The 19,928-nt window shown below is 37.5% G+C and overlaps 1 protein-coding gene across 2 annotated transcripts in view; it reads right to left on the bottom strand.

The window, feature by feature from the left end:
* FBN2 (fibrillin 2) overlaps positions 1-19,928 on the bottom strand; it is a 183,263-nt gene that overhangs the window by 56,189 nt on the left and 107,146 nt on the right. For both annotated transcript variants that reach the window (XM_064437967.1, XM_064437968.1), the window contains exons 20-26: positions 15,567-15,686; positions 10,374-10,511; positions 9,082-9,132; positions 8,461-8,586; positions 5,198-5,425; positions 2,758-2,883; positions 248-376 (exon numbers count right to left, since the gene is read on the bottom strand). In XM_064437967.1, coding sequence (XP_064294037.1) covers positions 248-376; positions 2,758-2,883; positions 5,198-5,425; positions 8,461-8,586; positions 9,082-9,132; positions 10,374-10,511; positions 15,567-15,686 — 918 coding nt within the window. The remainder of the gene's footprint in view (positions 1-247; positions 377-2,757; positions 2,884-5,197; positions 5,426-8,460; positions 8,587-9,081; positions 9,133-10,373; positions 10,512-15,566; positions 15,687-19,928) is intronic.

Here is a 19,928-nt window from a genome sequence, read left to right as displayed (position 1 = left end):
ATAGTTGCTGCCATTCTAAAATATCTATACAGAAATGTGTAAAAGCAATTAGCAAAAAAGAACAAGCAAAGCTATATGTATAGTTCAGTTATCTGTCCTATAACCTGCTTATCTGTCACATTTGTTCAAGAAGTCACAATAATTACAGATATGAAGTGTTCAGTGGAGCAGAGCTAGTATAGGACAGAGTACAGTCAAGCTTTGTACAGTACATGGACAGACTCCAGGTCATTATGGCAACACTTACCCATACAGTTCTTCATCATCATAAATCCACTTTCATAACCATCAAAGCACTCACACTCAAAGCTTCCAGGAGTGTTGACACAAGTACCACTTCCACATAAGTCTGGGGAGATCCGGCACTCATCAATGTCTATTTTATAGTAATGGAGAGGTACAAAAATCAAACAGTTTAAGGTTATTCTGCTTTTCACAGAAGTGAACACTTGGTCATTATAAATTAAGTCTACAGAAATCATATGTAGTATATAAATCAACAGAGAAAACTGAAATTCATTTAATATTTAAAGGAATATCTGATTATGTGATACAGTTTGTGAAAGATTCATAATGCAAGGCCTTCAGAGCTCTCAACTACAGATTAAATATGCAACAAGTAAGTTCCATTAAGTGTAATTTAAGGTTAGATTTCTAAGGATATTATTAACTGTCACAAATTCTGATAATAACAAATTGTTGTTATTACAGGGTATCAAACTCGTGGCCACTCCATGACTACAGTGCCATTGATATTAAATTGCTTATTGTGAAGACATTTGTCCAGTAATAGCATTATAAGCTTATATATACCATTCCCAATAGGAATTCAAGTAGCTCCTTTGAAAGCTAGATTTACAGTTCACTGGTTATCTTATTAGTTAAGTTTGAATGAAACTTACTGTGGAAAACTATAGCAGGTTTGTAGAAGGTAAAAAGAGAAGAGAAGGAAGGGCTCTTTGTAAGACACACTAGTAGTGAGGCAGGAAGCTAAAGAGGAATTTTTAATATGGATATGAACCAACAAAAAGGGACAGTGTTGAAGGAGAGGACTAGAAAGAACAGGATAGCCTGATTTTTGCTGTCTTCTCATATCTTTCTGGACTTCTCTCTTCCTTACTCTACTGGCCATCCAGTTTTTTTGGGGGTAAACTAGGGTTCAATGCCTTTGTTTCATGTTCTCCACTACACCCTCTACCTTCAGCTTCATTCATTACTGTGTCATTAATTTTTACATATTAAGAAACCATGAAGTCTTTACGGGGAATAAAAATAACAGAATATTGGAAACAATTAAAACATTAGTCCAAACAGGGCGTAGGATTGATTCTGTCATCCAAGCACTCCAGTAAGCAAGGAATCAGACAAGAGCATCAACATGTTTGCAGTAAATTGGTAAGCTGGGCACTCAAGTGGTCGAGGAAAACTAGGCAAGTATAAGCTTTACTAAAGAAACTGCTAAAGATTTAAAACAGTTCTTTTTTCACCACATGCAAGAGTCTCTTTTGCCTCTGTGTCACTCCCCATGGCCAGGTTTCTGCTGGGTGAAGATAATTCAGTCCTCACATACAGGTGTGTGGAGGTGTCAGATAGTAACCCATGTGGTGGGCCTCGGATGTTACAGAGTACCTGGGCTCCTGCAGGCTTTATAAAACATTTTGTTGTTTTAAGCTAACTTAAAACAAAAAGTCTTCTGTTTAATAAAACCTGGTTCCCTACAGCTGCTCAGTGGAACATTTTCATCAGAACAAACTTTCAATGGAAAACAGAATCAAAAAAAGCTTTTGTAGTGAGAAGTTTTCTGACCTATTCTTGTTAGTTTAGAAATAAAGTTAGTTAAATGGATTTCTCATCAGTGTAATCACTATAAAAACAAGGAAATCACCAGTTAAGGCAACATTAACATCCAGACCAACCTCAGTTAATGTGCCTTACCACCCACACTTCATATTACTCAGACTCACTCATAGATGCCTGTGTGGTATAACAAAACCTCCTTCACTTTCAGCACAGAACCACCCACAAAGCAGGCATCCAGGTTCTCATAACCAGAAAACTATCACACTTATCTTCTGTTTCAGTTTTTCCAGGCAGTGAATAACAACATATTAAACTTTTAAATTAAATGCACGTCTCTTATTGAGTTAACATTGCCCTGATGTCAGAATTGCAGAGGTGCCTCTGTATGTATGTGTCTGGCTATCAAATCTGAATTAATTTGCAGTGGAGTCTCTAAGTTCACTTGGTAATACCATTACCAGAGACTAAGGAATGTAAATAAAGTTAAACTGTGTGTTAAAATGTTGAATTTGGGTTTGCTGGTGATGCTTTTCAGGTTGTACTGATAGAGCATGATAGACCTGAGCATCTTTAACACTTTTAAATCTTAGGATTAAAAAAAATTCCTAATGTATGTGTACAAGAAAAATGCTACATTTATTAAAGAATCACTTTTTGAAAGGGAAACTTAAGGCAGTTGGCCATTCTGTCCAAAGATTAAGCTCTTAGAAACTGAAGTAAACGAATTACCTTAAGTTTCCAGATTACCAAGATATGCAAAAGTGCAAGTTCCTTTAAAATGCCTCAGGAACATGGTAGAGTCCCCATCACTGGATGTTTCCAAGGTGGACAGGGTGCTAGATAATCTCATCTAGGCTCCCTTTCCCACAAAACCTTGAAGCAGATGGTCTTCTGAGGTCCCTTTCAACCTGAACGATTCTATAATTCTAGGAAAACTGGGGAAAATGCAAGACTTACCTGTACAGTTTCTTTCCTCCATATCTAAAGTAAACCCACTGTTACATCTACATTTGAAACTTCCAATTGTGTTTCTGCATTTACCATTCATGCACATACCAGGGAACACTTTACATTCATTGATATCTATAAAATAAAAACAAAAGAGCATTCTTACGCACAAATATACACAAAATGAATGGGAATTTCCTATTCGTTCTTTCCAATTGTATTGGGCATAAAAGGCGAGGTTTGAATTGCAGGGGACTGGATGTCCTCCTCTTCACAGGTTAGGAGAATGGAAAAATGAAATGGAGGAGTCAAGCAGGAGGGGACAGTGTTAGAGACGTCACTGGAGATGCACTCTTGGAAAGCAGAACTCCATGTCTGAGGAGGAACCCCTGAGGGACTCCACCCCTGAAGGACCTATGTCAGGGCAGAGACATGCCTGAGGGATCGCAGCCTGTGAAGGATCCACACCAGGGCAGGGATGCCCCAGAGGGACTGCTGCTGTGGGAGGCCCACGGCAGGGCAGGGACATCCCAGAGGGACTGTGGCCCATGGAGTATGTATGCTGGGACAAAGACACCTCTGAGGGATTGTGACCCACATGCAACCCCTGCTTGGGCACGGAGACCCCTGAGGAGCCATGACCAGCACACTGGGGCTGGGATATCCTGAAGGAGCCTAGGCTGTGGACAACCCATGCTGGAGCAGGTACACCCCTGAGGGCCTCTGTCCCATGGATGAACCATGCCAGGGCACAGGAAATCAGTAAGAAGGAAGGAGCAACGAAAGAAAAGACTATGCAACATGGGGTGAAAAAGAGAACCCGTCAGTGTCTCCAAGGCCCATGCTGCCAACTGCCTCATCCATGGGACTAGGGGGGCTGGACACTAGCAAGGGTGGAGGAAAGATGCTGGGCTGAAGCTCAGCCTGGGGGTAGGGGAGAAAAGATGTTTCCTTACCTGTTGAATTGTTTGTGCTTTCTTTGCCTTTCAATATCCAAATCAGTAACTAAAAGTTTACGTTATTCAGCAATATACCAAATTCAGTGAAATTCCAAGGCTTGAAACCCTTTTGCCAATGACGCCAATATGTGTATTGTGCTCTATTTTGCTTTCCAATACAATCAATATTCATGGTGTTCCTGAGACAGCTTGTAAAAGATGTTACTATTACCTTGTTGATCTTTTCTTTTTTTTTAAAATTAAACTGAGGTTGCCGGAGTGATATTGGACCTCAGTTTAGAAAAGGGTAATTTTTCTTTTGCAGAATATCAGATTAAATGTTTCACCTCTTCTAAATGTGTTTTGCTGGACAGCTTGATAACACAGGCTGTTAAAGGAGCTTGCATAGGACAAACAAGGGTTTTTCATGTGTTAGCCTCTCTCATATGCACACACTCCCAACAGCATTTACAACCTTGAATAAGCTTTTCTTACACTCTGTGATATAATTTGCTTGATGAATGTCCTTAGCCAAGAATCATTTTTGATGAAGCAAACTTCTATCTCCATGTATTAGGGTGCATGGAAGAATTAAATTATTATTTCTAATTAAATAAATTTTAATAAAAATTATATTATTGCTATTAAATTCCTTAATTATTTAATAAAACACCACTGAACAGTCAGACCTTTGTCTGAAAATAGTAACTCCTGAAAATGAGAGCTTATTTATGGTGAAGCAGAGGTCCAATCTGTTAAAGTTTCCTCAAGCAACTCAAATATTTCAAGACAAATGCTTCAGAATACATCCTTTTAAAAATAAATACAATACTGAAACACTTTGGGATCACCTCAGCTTCTGCACACAGAACTTTACAGATTTTCTTCTCAGATCTGTTTTCCTATCATTTTTCCAGCCTCTTCAGTTTTGTTTTTCCTCTACAGGAGGTAAAGCTAGTGAGAACTGGACAAAATCCTCTTCTTTCCTTCTTTTTCACTGCAGCTCCTCATTTTCTTTGCCCTCGTAATTTTAATGTAACAGATACCCTTCCCTTTTAATCACTTATTAATTCTGCAAACTATAGAAAGAACCCATCCTTCTTCAGTCTCTCTTTCAGAGAACCCTGGCCAAGTTTTAGTAATACTTTGCATTTATGCCTTAACTCCCTGACTTTATGGAACTTCATCTCAGTTCACTCTTTGAAAATCACCACCTTAAAAAAGGTGCATAATTTCTGATATTCTTATCATTTAAAGCTTCAGTCCTGTCGTAGTAATTTCCTTTTAATCCATACCAAATTCAAACTTTGCAGCTTTTCCTTTTAGGCTCCTGTAACCCTCTTCAGCACCATGCAAACAGAGAGTTTCCCACCTGTAAGGACAGCTCTTTCAGGCAAACATCTTTATAATGTCTCTCATCTCAAGTACATAACAAGCATAGACACAAATTCTTAGAATATTCACTCAGATGTATCTATAATTAATCTTTAGATCCAAGAAGGAACCCTTACCTTTATAAAATGGCCTGCCAGTTAGAATATCTCCCCTGTTGGAAAAGCCAGGACCTCTGGGGCACAGGGCCTCATATTCCTTGGTGCCAGGCTTAGGACACTCCTCACAGTCGGAGCCCCAGGCAGCCCCCACAGCACAGCAGCAGGCATCCATACGAAACTTGCCAGGCACAGACTGAATGCACTCATCTTCGTCCCATTTCAGGTAGCATTGCTCCATGCGAATATCTGCTCATTTTACAACAACAAATAGGCATTTTACCCTTTGCTAAAGTTTTCTGTTTTTCAGAAGCACCTGTTTCTGAAGCATGAGTACATGTGAGGCTCAGTTTCTGGGAGACTCCTGCAATTCCTGCGCAAGACTACACTTCTGCACAATGTTCAACCATTTGAAGTTGCTAATATTGCACTATAGTTAAATTTCTGGATCTCTTTTGTACCACATAAAAGTACAAGCATTGCTTTTACTGGCTCCCAATACCAACATATACCATTACTCTGACATGACTGTGCTTTTTAGCTTTCTACATGTATGTGATAGGACAGAGGTGTGTATTTATTTACTGTATCAGGTATTCTCACTTACAAATTGACCTGCATTCATGGTAAGAAAAATCATTCCTACCTATGTTTATATGATTAAATTAATTTAATAAAACAAGGAATACAGAAAAAAACCTACTTGGTGTTTACTTTAACACCAATTAGTAGAGGAAAACAATGTGGTTTCCGGAAAAAATCCTTATACTCAAGGGTCCCATTTGCAGAAAAGCAGGTCAACCAAAATATAGATCAACCAAGTGTGCAGGCAAAATCTGTACTTCCATACCTAACTGTCAGGAAAAGTACCACACACTGTACACAGGAAAAATCAGCACTGCTACATCTCACATACAGTATAAAAAACACAATAAGCCATCTGAAAGCATCAGTACATTTCACACTTTCCAGCTATGTGTATTTTAGTAAAGAAAAATAGTTTAAAATTTTTAGAAAAAAATTTAGTATTTGTTAAAATATAAAATTGGTGTAAAGATATGGGTTGTTAAGTCTCTACCTGCCAATTTTTACAACATATGAGAACTATGCCCAAATTCCAAAAATCTTGCAAATAATACCAATAACAGAAAATGGAGAGTATCAGTTACAGCAGTGCTAGAGATGATGTCTGTAATACTACACAGAAATGTATTGGTAGCTTAATGCTCTCAAAGAAAAGAGTTATTTTCAGTGCGTAAGGAAGATCACAAGGACATACCGTGTCCAGTGAAATAACTTCTGGACATATTCTTAGAGCCTCCTGACATGACTGAAATGGACTAGAGGTCTAGCTGTATTTTCAGGATAAATATAATCATTAATGTTTCATATGATATACTGGACTGGAAGCTAACAGAACTCTTAAATACTTAGTGCAAAAAGCTTTGGAGAAGATGCAAGATCTAAAGATAACACAGGTGAACTGCTGAACTGTTTTCCATACAAGCCCTTCAAAGTTATGCAGATTTATAACACAAATTTAGCCTAAACACATATGAATTTAAACAATTTAAAAGCAAGTATAAGAAATGGAAATTGTTCAAAGTATACTCATGGTTTCCTGTAAACTACTGCACATCAAGATCATATTTATTTTCATTTACAGAGATTCAACAAACATAGTGCTAATAAATATTTGTTTGCACTAAAATCACTGTAGTGGATCCTGAGGAAACAGCCATATTTCAGAAATACATGACATAATGCACAGTGTAGCATAGAAGGCACTATCTTGTCATATAAAAGGTCATTTTTTAAATTAAAATGAGAAAAGGGAACGTGGCTTTGAGGGTAAAGGAATCCTGTGTCTTGCTTGAAAATGGCTTCTTTGTTCCAACTTTTCAATTGTATCTATCAACCACAATTGAATTTACACCTGTCCTTATCAAATTATTCATGGAGAAATAATACAGGGTTGATGACTACAGATGCCAGTGACTGGCAACAGAATTATTATTTTTTGGGGGGCTTAGGGGGTGGAATATCAAGTAAAACCTAACATGCAAAAATGCATATGATATGCACAAACACAACGGAGATGTGCATCCCGGCAGACTTGGTTTTGAATTTTTTCTTTTTTCTGAGCCATTTATATGGATTGTACACATCTGCTTCACTCCAAAATTATTCTTACTTTAATATGTATCTCTAGAATTACACTCACGTTAAAAAAACCCATAACCTGGTAACTGTTTGTATCAGCTATTGGTAAGGCATACTGCAATTAAAGCAAAAGTGTTTCCTTAAATTTGAGTTTGCCTGAGGAAAGAGAACACTGCTGAAATAAAAGAAATAAAGGTTAGAGTAGGAAAATCCTTGACAAGAAGCAAGGACTGAAATTTTTTTTTGTTCTGCTGCACTGTTTTCTTAAAAGAAATCGATATTGTCAGTAATAATATTTTTACAATCCTTGCAACTGGTAAGAAAAATTAACATGGATTCTATTCTATCCTTAAGAAAAATTAACATGGAATCCATCTATTCTAAATATCCAGTACCCCGACTTGAACTTTTTCATCTCTGACCATTGCTTTTTAACTTTTTAACGATGCAGATTAATAACCCTAACTACACTTGCTACAGGATACTTCTGTTTTCCTGAACTTACACAGGGGTTCAGTATTTTTTATATCTGTAGTCTTTCCTAGAGAAACTTACGTCTTCACAGACATCATGTTTTGGAGGCAGAAGATACTAATCTGTACAACACAGATGACGTCTTCTTTTTATCTACACTAATTTTTACTACTCTCAGACAGACCAATTTGCACCAACATATTCATGCTACACAGTAGTATCTGAGTTTCACAAAACTGCTAGACATCAATAGAGGAGAGCATCGTTCACGCTGCACTATAAGCTGCTGTCTGACCAGCTGTCTGACTGCTTATCGATCTAGCTCCCAGTGAGTCAGGCATTTCTCATTTCATTGAGCAGGAGTCACAGTAAGGGCAGCACTCTAGCAAAACCTGTTGATTGCACTGTGGGGAAAAACAAGTCTTGACACAAACATTCATACTTCCCACCCAGGGGATTAACAGCTCTTCCCTGAACTGGCACAGGCATTTGATATCTAAGCAGGCATAAACTAAAATGTACACCTAACAATCTGCTTTCAGAGGAATTCAGAAACAAACCAGATATCCTTTTACACCGCTTTGAGAATAATTTTGGACAACCATTGGTCACAGCTAAAAAGCTGGCAGAGTTGAGTGTACTCTTACCTAAACACACTCGCCCTGTTCCATCCAGTGTCAGTCCTTCAGGGCACTCGCAGCGAAATGAGCCTCTGCTGTTAATGCACCGCCCATTGGGACAAACCCCCGGGAAGACATCACACTCATTTACATCTGTTGGGAAAACAAAGAGTTGAGTTGTATGCTAACTCAAACGAGACAGCTACAGCTACAGCTTTATTGAGAATTTAAACTGCATTAAAGAAAGTGAGAGGCTTTCATCCATATTGTATTATGGTCTGAACACTGCTCTGAACAAGCATCTGGCTCAGTCTCAAGGGACTCTTGCAAGATCTTCAAGTCATAGGGCACTAAGGCGACACATTCTCTTCTCTAAGACAAGATGATGGATATGGCTGAGAGAAAGGGAAAACTAAAGGGATTAGATGTATTTTGAAGGAGAAGTTCTATTCTCTTTGTATCATTTTGATATCCTCCAGCAAACAGTGTAACGTAACACTTTCCAACACTCAGTAACTGTTTGTGAAGGCATTCATTTTAGGTCAGTATGATTATGCCTGACAAAAACAACCAAATAATAAATCCCCTTTTATCCCATATCAAAGGAAAAAAAAAAGTGATATATTGAGTAAGAAGCAAAAACTTTACCTTCACAGGTAACACCCTTCACTCTGGCAAATCCTCTTGAGCAAGCTGTGTCTGGAATCAAGCCAGAAAGATATATCACTGCTTTAGAATGACAGAAATATAGGAGTAAATAATTTAAAAATATATCTATCTTCAGAATTCTCTAATAATTTGACTGTAAAAGGTGGTGAGTGCTCTAGTCTCAATCAAGAAAAGTACTGACTCATACATATTACTTAAAATAAGTCAATAGTTGAGGAAATTAAATCTTAGACAATTACTTTCTCATGTGTTTTCCTTAATGGAGACCAGAATGCTCAGCATCTAATCACATCAATCTCTGCATTCAGATATAGCTGAAAGATAAATTTCCTGTAAACTTGCCTGAAGATTTAAAGCTTTAGTGATGCCAGTTATCACTAAAGGTTTTTTTTTCCACTGCAGCTTACTAAAGGATCTAAGCAATGACATTATTTTAGGATATGCATGTAAAATGTAGCATGATGTAGTGATATGAAAGCTTGCTGAAATTTAACCGATCAGAGAATACGAAATTAGATGGCCAAGTGTACCCAGTCTGAGCTAATTAGCTCTCTAGATTGATTAGTTTTTGATTAGTTTTAGCAGTCTAACGTGACCATGCTGCTTCTTGGAGTCCAAAGTAGTATCTTTGCTTGATGATGCACTGCACAGTTAAGAGCTCTGCTGGATGTTGTTTGCACCATGCCTGTTAGATGGGATACATGTGCCCACAGTTTTTGTTCTAATTAAAAATGAAAGGCTAAAATGTCCTTACACTGGTTCAGCTGCAAGTGGCATTATTCAAACCTTATGGGGAGAATGCGGCACAGTATTTTTTCCACAAACTAGTGCATACAGTTGGAATCCCTGCTTCCAACTTCTAGATCTAGCCCTGTAATCTAATAGTAGTACTATTCTGCAATCAATAATTGTACATAAACTACATGTTTCAAAACAGCTGGAAGAAGTGTTAACAGTCCACAACATAAAAAGGCCTCAAGACTTTTACCAGATATTTCACTTTATTATTGTAGTTCTTACTTTCCTACCCCAATGCACAGTCCCTGTGGAGATGAAACATATGTAATTATTAAAAGATTTATCCACACGTTATTTCCCAGTAACTTCAAAGTTATTAGAATGATCTCTGGTGGTGGTGATTACAAGCAATGCTAAATAAGAAACTTAATTTCATGGGGTTTTTTGTGTTGTTTTCTATACAGAAAATGATGATAATCTATCTAGTGGTACTTCCTCTCTTCCCTCAAAAGATGCAGGATATGAGAGCATACCTAATTCACATCGCTCACAAGGGCTACCCCAGGCTGCTCCTAAGGTAGCACAGCATTCAGATTTCAGTGTAGCACCATTGATGTTGACTTCACAGCGACTGTCTTGGATGTTAAGCCAGCAAGTCCCCTTCAGGCTATCTGCAGCAGAATAGAAAACAATACGGAATTGTCACAGCAAAAACAGCTGGCATGCCATGTTCATGCCACCAGTAGACAGAGTACCAAGGGAGCAGCGCAGGCTCTCTTTTAAAAGAAAACCTTCTATCAGAGTAATTTTTTACACATTTTAGTTTAGAAGTGGTGGAAAAGTATAGCACTACCATTAAAAGTGAGCAAGAGCACATACTTCAGGCATTTTATAGTCCAGGTCCCACAGCTAGCAGAGGTCTTGCATATACCACAGTGGGTTTATTTATGTGTTTAACCAGTGATTGATCAGTCTACAATACATAAGTTAAAACAAATGCAGAGATCACAACCCAGGGCTCCCCCTTCCAGCTGACTGCTTGAACTATGGGGTTATGAAATCCAGGTGCTCTTGCCACTCTCTCACTTGGTGAACCTTCAATGTTGTCAAGAAGGAAAAAAAGATAAAAATGTGGGGGATAGAAGTGTGCTATATGCTTTTAGGGGTCTGGTTCTGCTGGTGCATTATCTATGCTTTGAACGTGCCTGTTAGGTTATATTACACTCTCTGCTCCTGAGGGCTCAGCCTCAGCACACCCAGCTCCTGAATCACAAATTGGATTCCCAGACTAGCCCAGGACAAACCCATTCCAGTAAGTGCCCAGCCACTTCAGGCAGTGCCTTCTGACTGCTGCCCAGGCTAGATAGCTACTGAGCAGTGGGGAGATTTTCAACCACAAGTGTTGTCTCTGCTGCCTGAAATCTTCTGAAATTCTTTTAGATACCCAGATCTTCAAGTCTTAAGATCTATGTTTTCAGTGCCCAAGGTATTTTTTAAACTATGAGTTAGATGATAAATCAGTAACATACATCAGAAGTGTACATACAGCACCTTTGCTCAGTACCTTTACAATGGTAGACTCAAATGGTATGAAGTTTCTTGAAGCAGACAACAGCCTTTGTTATCAGATAGCAAAAGCAGTCTGTAAGGACCTAACCCAGACTGGGAGGTCAGCCTGGGTAGAGTTTAAATGCATGTGCATTCTCAGAGTTCAAAGCGAAACAAGTGGCCCAGATGAATTTAATGAGATGACTAATGAAAGGGGAATAGGATTTGGCTTTAAGATTTATGTATATTATATATACCAAAAGCCAAACCATCTATTAGGTGCTGTTGATCAGTATTACTAATTCCTCATGTTTAGGAACAATGTGCTTAAGATGGAACAATTCCAGCTTATTTTTTTCAAACAACTTCAACTTTTCTACAAAATTGTCATGTTCTAAAATTATGTACACCTCAGAGAGCATAACCCTGCTTTGCCTAAAGTAACAGATAAAAAAAAGGCCCAGAAATGTGACTGGAATCAGCCCTAGAAAATGGGCAACATACTTCATTACCAGTTAAGTGTAAAATAGTTCTATTGTTTAGGTTAATGTTGGTCTCAAACATGTGGGGCAGAACACCACACTTAAACAAGTGCACAAACCAATGAGGGGTGTAGGAAAAGGCATCTTTTCCACTCCGGGATCAGCCTTTAGCTAACAGGCTTGGGTTAACCTAACAAGACCAAAGACGAAACCTGGACAGTCATTAGCTGGGTTGGATTTTACCAAGTCATGGGATGGGCATCATATGTCCCATATTCAGGGGCCAACAAGGGGAGAGGGAATATAGGTTCTTTAGCTGCTGTTTTATGCCACGTCTAGCTTGCTGCCCGGATGTTGATGTTTCTGCTTTATGTGATCAAAATGTAAATGCTTCCATTCCTTTATTCACTAGAAGTTTCCTGAGCTCCATATTATTTCTTTTTAGTAGGCAACTTCACAGGATGGAAAACTCAAACTAATATCTCAAACGTGATTTAAACTATACAAATTAGCAGGTGACTTTCCTCACACCAGCTGCATCTACGTAATCCTGCCAACGTCAGCTTGTCTTATCTCTTTCAGGCTCTGAGTTATTTTCCTTTATTTTACATAATCTCTCATGTCCAGACAAAATCTACAATGGGCAGTCACTGTGACTTTTGCTTTGGTGAAGAAGTTATTATCCAGCATCAAAGCATTCTTTCTGTTGCTTGCATGTCTTTGATTCTGACTTGAAGAAGAATATATGCATACTACAGGCAGATGGCAGCCTACTTATTGTGCACTGTATGAATTCCACAAATCTTGAATAAAACATGCATAAAAAGCATATATTGTGTATTTCAAAAAAGCACAAATGGCTGTATCCCCACTGTATGAGCAATTCCCAAAATAGCAGTGCAACACTTGTACCACCAGCAGATGTATTTCAAAAACAATTCCTTTTTCCAGCCTCAACATTGCAAACACTGTCAGGGTGCAAGCAAAATAAATGCAAAATATGTCAACATTTTTGCTGAATGCTTTTATTGTAACTGCTGAACTAACAACCCTCATTTGCTGGAGGTTTGAGCTTAAATTTGAGTGCAAATGTGACTTGAATTCTGACTGTAATTTGAGCAAGTCATTTTTTCTCTACCCAGGAAAGCTCACAGAAAGAAACAAATGGCTCACATGGCTATCCTCAATTTCTACAGGTAATATGAATGCAAATGGCTCAAGCAACCTCGTTCTTCACCCTTGAGGCTAAGCAGACTGAGCAAAGGAACCAGAGGAACTGAGAGACTGAAGTCTTCTGCCCACAAACTGAGTAAAAAACATGCATCAGACATACAGCTTCTCCATGTAAGATCAGTCTAGTGGCCATATATGATCTGAGCCCACCAGATAGTGCAAATCAGCAATAAGAGCAAGTAAGTAGCAACAAACACATTGAAGCAATAAACTGTGAAAATAAAATTAACAGTGATGTTATGTGAATCCTTTCTTATTCTAACATTGTTGCAATGTGCTTGTACATAAAAACTATGTGCCATTTTTAAGTTCAATAACTATAACCATCATCATGAAAGAAAGAAAGAAAAACTGTTATAGGACTGATTCTGGTTCTGACATGAGAGAAAAGTTGAAATTAAAGAAAAACTAGAGAGGGGTCTGAATCTGACATTACCTTACTTTGATCATTCTTGTGAAGAATACAATACATTCCCAATCCACAATACTATTTTAGCCATACCTTTCTGTTTTTTGGCATACACTTTGCATATTTGATGCTACAGGAATGCTTTACAGGAGCAATCCGCTAAAAAATGAGGGCAAACACATTCAATATACAAGTTTTTCACTGCAGAGGTAAAGGGAAAAACCAACTTGCTCTACTGTAGAGATTTTATATGGCATACATTTTGACAAGAGCATTTGCAAGTTTTTCACACAGTGAACTACCTGTAACTTCCAAACCCTTACGTACTTTTCAATAATCCAGTCTTCCCTCCTCTCATCACTACCAATTCCAATGGAAATTTTGCCAAGGTAGAAAAACATAAAACTCTGCTCTAACAGTATAGATCTGTATGTCTTGCATTAGCTGTACTTCTGACCGTTCTGTCCTAACATATTTTCACCTGTACTACAGAAAACTCTTCCTGAGATGATTTTCGTCAATGTGAAAAATTAATGGTTAGGCTCACAGTATATAGGTGGCTACTATTAACTTCTTATCTGACTGCAAGGTTTTTTTTTTGTTTGTTTACATTTATGTTACTTATCACTAATATTCAGGCCAAATGGGAACTCAGGCTGTAAACATTCCAGCAGAAACCATTTGCAAAGTAAATCCAGAACATTGTTGTAATTAGGCCCCTAGTGAACTTGAACTTTGGATGTGAGAATACAGCAGGATTGCAATACTAAAAAGCATAGGTTACTGTGGTCAAATCAAGAAATTAGCACAATATAAAAAAGAAAAAAACCAATACTAAACTTTACTGGCCAGTAATGCTACAAGGAAATGTTAAAAAAAAATCTTAGGCAAAGAAGTAACATTCACTTAAAAACATATTAAGGCACAGACAGACTCCATCATTAAATGGAAACTTGAGTTTTTGCATTTAATTTCCTATATTAAAATCTTGGCAAGGCAAGAGAGTTGAACCAACAACCCCAGACAAATCCATCTTAAAATAAAAGCAACATTTAAAATTAGCATCATCCAGTTATTATTAATACTCCAATCCAATTTATTCCACATATCCTACAATGACTTTAATTATGTTACACAAATAAGAAATTAACAATGGCAGTCTGTGATCACCTAAGAAGTACGGATGTCTCAAATCCTTTGAGTTTTCTTGGAAAGGCAAGAAAAAAAAACATTAATGAATGATTTCCAAAGATAATGCTGGTGACATCTTGCAGACAACTGTTGGTGCTAGCTCCAGTAAAATCTGTGGAGTACTCTGCTTTTTTTCAATGTAACAGAATCCTCAAAGGATGCTAACATTATTCCTTTTTAGATACATATATATTTTTGTGTGTGTGTATATATATATGTAAACCCAAGACAATACTCATGTGTCTGCTCCAGGGGCAGGGATCTTGACAAACTCAGATCTGTCTTACCTTTACCAGCTTCCTGCAAAAGAGGTATAGTATGAGATTGTGCTATAATGCAAAAGCCATTAACATTCCCATATAGATAGGAAAGTCACTCTACAGTTCATGAAGAATATCCTGAACCCTAGAAGCCATGTGCTTTCCTATCACTATTTGAGTAGATGTTCCTCCAGTTTTACTTGCTTTCTTGTCTTAGATTTAAAAGTGGCTGAAGAACAGAGCGGGCATTTTTGCTTTACCGGTTCTCAACTTCCAAACTAATCACTTATAGCTTTACTCATATCCTCATATTCTCATTCTCGCAAAGGACAAGACTCCTACTAATAAGATGACATCCCCACTCTCTCCACCCAGTCAATACCTGCAATTCACCACCACACTTTGGACATCCTTATGAATTACATTTCTCTCAGTCTGTTCCTGCTCCCATGGAAGCAATCAAATTACTGCTGGTTTGTCTGGTCTTACCAACACAACTAGACATATTGTCTGCTATCATTCTTTTCTTCCTTAATTAATTAATATGATCATTGTTTTTCAAGTTAGTAAGAAAAAGGGAAAATAACAGGAGGAAATACCCACCAATACATATCAGTCCTGTAGAGTCCAACTTGCTGCCCGGTGAACATTCACAACTGAAAAATCCAAGATTGTTCCTGCAGGCACCATTGACACACGGGCTGCTTTCACATTCATTTATATCTATAATCCAGAAACAAAAGACATTGCTAGAACTACGATGTGCTTCTGGAAAATATTATACAGTATAAATGATGCTGTGGACCATGATTTGCCAAGACTGCCTGGTATATTTGCCACCCTCCTCCTCCCAGCATGACATTCAAAAGACAGGGACAGGCAGATAGCGTGTATGTGCATGTGTATAGGAGCAAATATTTTGAAAGTGTTAATTAAATGGCTCTTTTCTACAAAGTAATTTCCAACAACTTGGACTATGCAGTTTTCCAGCATCAGTTATAACTGTCCTGTGAGAAAACAAAACTGTTTTTTCATACAATGTAATACATTCCCAGCCACAACATGCAGTGCACAAACAAAAGCCTTATTGTTTCTGTCATTTATGGCTCCACGAGGCTTTGGAAGAATTAAGAAAACCCTGTCAGAAGCAAAATATTACAATGCTGGCTGCGATTCTCTAGTTCTGGAAAGTGTTCAAGAAATAGGAGTTGAAACTGGAATACTGTAAATGGTACTTCTCTCTAGCCCTTAACTCCTCCTATTTATTATCCCTGTGAGTTTTTTAACTCTGTTCACATTTAAGAATAGGACCCCTGCAGACAGTATTATTTGCTGATTTTTTTTTTAAAGTGAAATCAGTTTTAACATTAAAACAATACTAGCATATTCTTTTGAAGAACTACAACTGCAGATGCATATCCACCTTTTTGTCCTGAATTCAATCAATTTCATTTTTTGATCTGGGTCCTGAATCAAGTAATGCATTCTAATCCAACCAGACAGTTCCTTTGGTGGACCAGAAATAAAACTGTTTACCGCTTGCTTATGATTGCTACTAGGGCTAGAGGAATAATGTCATATCCATAAACTAAACCATCCTGATTTAAATTAATTATAAATTAATGCAAGATCTAGTTAAGCACTGGACACATTAATAGCAACAACAGATAATTTTCAAGACAAACTAAAATATCTTCCTTATTTTTTAGAAGTCATGAAAAAGGTAACATTTGCTGTTTGATATGTTTTGATGCATCAAGCCTTAATTTTGCTAGACATGTATTCTTTCATGATCTTCTGTGATCACAGGAAAAAATGTGTGTTTAAAATACTCACCAGATTATGTATATAGCATTAAAAAAAGAAGAAAGGAAAAACAGAGATGGAAAATGCCCAAAAATCGGTAAACTTAGAAAACTCTCTTCATGCCAAAAGCAAGCACTTACTTTAAAAGCCAAATTCGTAGTCCCTTTACTTAATGGAATTTCCTACAAAAAGGAAATAGCACTTGTCCTTGAATGCCAGCAAGTTTTTGAATAGCAACAGAGCTTTACGTTTGTGAAGTCTCTGCAGTGGGTCAGAGGGATCTTTGATCAGCCTCTGCATTTCTGTCTTTGCTTTTATGCAGGTATGATTCTCTGTCCAGTCAGCTGCAAGTGTTAGTCCCTGCTTTTAGCTAAGATGCAACTTCAAAGAAGTTCCTATGATGGAGTAGGCATGATCTGTGGCACAGAAACTTTGGGGCTTTTGGACACTAAAAATAGTCTCCACTGAGTACATGCAAAATGAGCCTTAGAACTTAGCCACATCTGAGCACATTTTCAGAGTAAAGAGGAAGCATCCTGACACAAAAACTACTCAAGAAACTTCAAGCTGCAACAGCACAGAGGAGCAACATCGTTTTAAAGAAAATATCACAAGGATTGCATATTTCTAAATATACAAATCAACATTTTCTTGGAAATTAATAAAAAGTTTTGTCTGAACTTTTTAAAGGCAAAATTAAAATCTAGTCTGGCTCAAACACCCAGTGAAGAAAATTAAAGGTAAAGTGCTTGAAGTCTGCTGAAGATATTTATAGATGAAATCAGGTGATTTTCATCTGTCACATGGTTTTAACAGCTGGCAGCTCAACCACACACAAGTCTGCACATACACAATGAATGTGCAAGACAAAACACTGTAATAAGCGGATAGTTGCCACTATCCAAAACATCACTTCAATCATATTCAGAATATTAAAAAAAACCAAACAAAATACTTTACATTTATAGATGAAATATCAGGTTATCATGCCTATTTTTAATTCTCCCTGATACTCAGCAGGTAAGGTTTACAATCAATTTTCTTCTAGGAAAACACGTCTTGTATTTTGGGTTTTCAGAGTTAACAAGAAACCCAAACATAACAAAAAATAGTTGAGGGCCACACCTGGAAGTCAGTGTCTCCCAAATGGTGAGTAAGCAGAGATGGAAGGGGCAAAGCATCTGAAGTTCAACACCTTATGAAGAGTGAAGCAGCTCTCTTGATTTCATGGGCCATGTCCTTCATTTGCTGCCCAAAGACAGTGAAAGGAGAGAAAAAGTCTCAAACTGAACATATGGATGAGCAAAAATGGGGAAAACCAGAAAGATGAGACGCCGTTGTCAGAGCCGAATACTTTCTAGACTGGGATAACTGCCTATCCATTTCAAGCTGAAGGCAAACAATCTAGTCTAAATCCTCACTCAAGTTTTCATCAAACAGGTTCCTTGGCAAAATGGCTGACTCAGTCTGCCAGGTTGCTCCCACCCATAGGGGACATTCCCCTTTTACCCTTCCTTCTCCTTTTTCTTCCCATTTCTCTCTACAGAGCAGAAAGAGGGAGAGCAGCTTTCACTGAGGATTAGGGTACGCATATCTGGAGGTGGTAACTTCTGTTTGTTCCTAACATGATCTCGTGAGTACGACCTAGTCCTCTAAACCCTAAAAAATGGGTTTGTTACTTTCTGCATTTGACATGATTCAGTACTATGCTAAGAAAACAAACAAACAAAAAGAAACAAAACCCCTAAAACAAACAAAAAACAAACCCAATGCTTTTGGGTAGAAGAAGGTTTATTATAAAAAGGCATTTATAAAAAGGCATTGACTAGTCCCCAAAACCACCATTCAAGGAAAAAACCAAAGGATGAATGCACTTCGGCATTAGTGCTCTGCTGAATCAGGTGAAGAAGTATTATATGCACAATGTAAACAAATTCCAAAAATTGTTTCCGTACACCTTCTTATATTAAATGGTAATTTTAACAAGAGTGACCAAGAAACTGAATTGATTTTAATACTGTTTTATATTTCAAAATAAAAGCCACTATAAATGAAAATATCAGGGTTTTTTTTGAAAAAAAAACCCATTTTTTTCTTAAGTGAAGTGAGTGAACATTGTAAATGTCAGAGAAACAAAAATTGAAACAGTCCACTGTACATTCCTGGAAATGAACTTCAAAGCACATCTGGTTTACGTTTAACTAGTTATGTCACTGGCAACACAATCTAAGCCACAGAGCTTGTTGTAAAAATCTCAACTTTCACAGACTCTGGAGCCTCAAACAACTCCCCCACTCCCCACAACAAACTGATAAAAAATTTCAGTTGAACTATAAATTAAAACAGTGAAGGGTTTTGTAGTTTCTTCACAGTTACTGATGAGAGTTACATTAATTAAATATATACTAGTGAGTAATAAGCATCAGAGCATTTTCTGAGCACCGCACAAAGCTTCTGGCTACAGAAATTTCTTACAACTAGTGAACTTGTAACTCCAAACTGAATTATGTAGTGTTTCTTTGAAAACAGAATTTGGACAGAAAGAAATGAATTTATTCCTCTATTGCCAACCCATTCAACATTAGAAAAAATATAACACATTTAATAGGTTTTATAGACACTTTTATGCCAAACCTCTCTTTATCAGCTTTTTTACCTGATGAGCCAAATTTAAACATCAGTCTAAGCGATTCAAAACCAAAATGACAGATCCTTCATGACCTATGTAAGAAATCTAAGGTAGAAAACAATACTGAAAGAAGCTGAAAATCCTTCAGATTCTGCTGTACACACAATAAAAATGAGAAGTATATTAGGGTGGTTACACTAAACTGTGTTCAGAAAGGAAATATTCTTACAAATCTGGAGTTTTAGTTAATGGTCAATTGTTCCTTGGTTGTTTGGCTTTTGTTTTTTTTTCCCCAAATGAGAAAATAGGATTCCTTTTTTCTTCCATTAACAAAAAGTTTTATTAGTTTAAATATTACTGCAGCATTCATGCCCAATCACAACCTCATTTCTCAGAGTTCAGCAGATGTACATAGTTATTCTCTGATGATGACAAAACATTCTCCTTTTCAGTAACAAGCTAAATCTGATGACCACCTTGAAAGGGAGACGAGACAGGGACAGGACTATCATTTTTTAGAATCTTTTGGA

Source organism: Phalacrocorax carbo, chromosome Z, assembly GCF_963921805.1.
Source record: "Phalacrocorax carbo chromosome Z, bPhaCar2.1, whole genome shotgun sequence".
In the NCBI taxonomy this organism is placed as follows: domain Eukaryota; kingdom Metazoa; phylum Chordata; class Aves; order Suliformes; family Phalacrocoracidae; genus Phalacrocorax; species Phalacrocorax carbo.
This window is presented reverse-complemented; position numbering and strand designations above follow the sequence as displayed.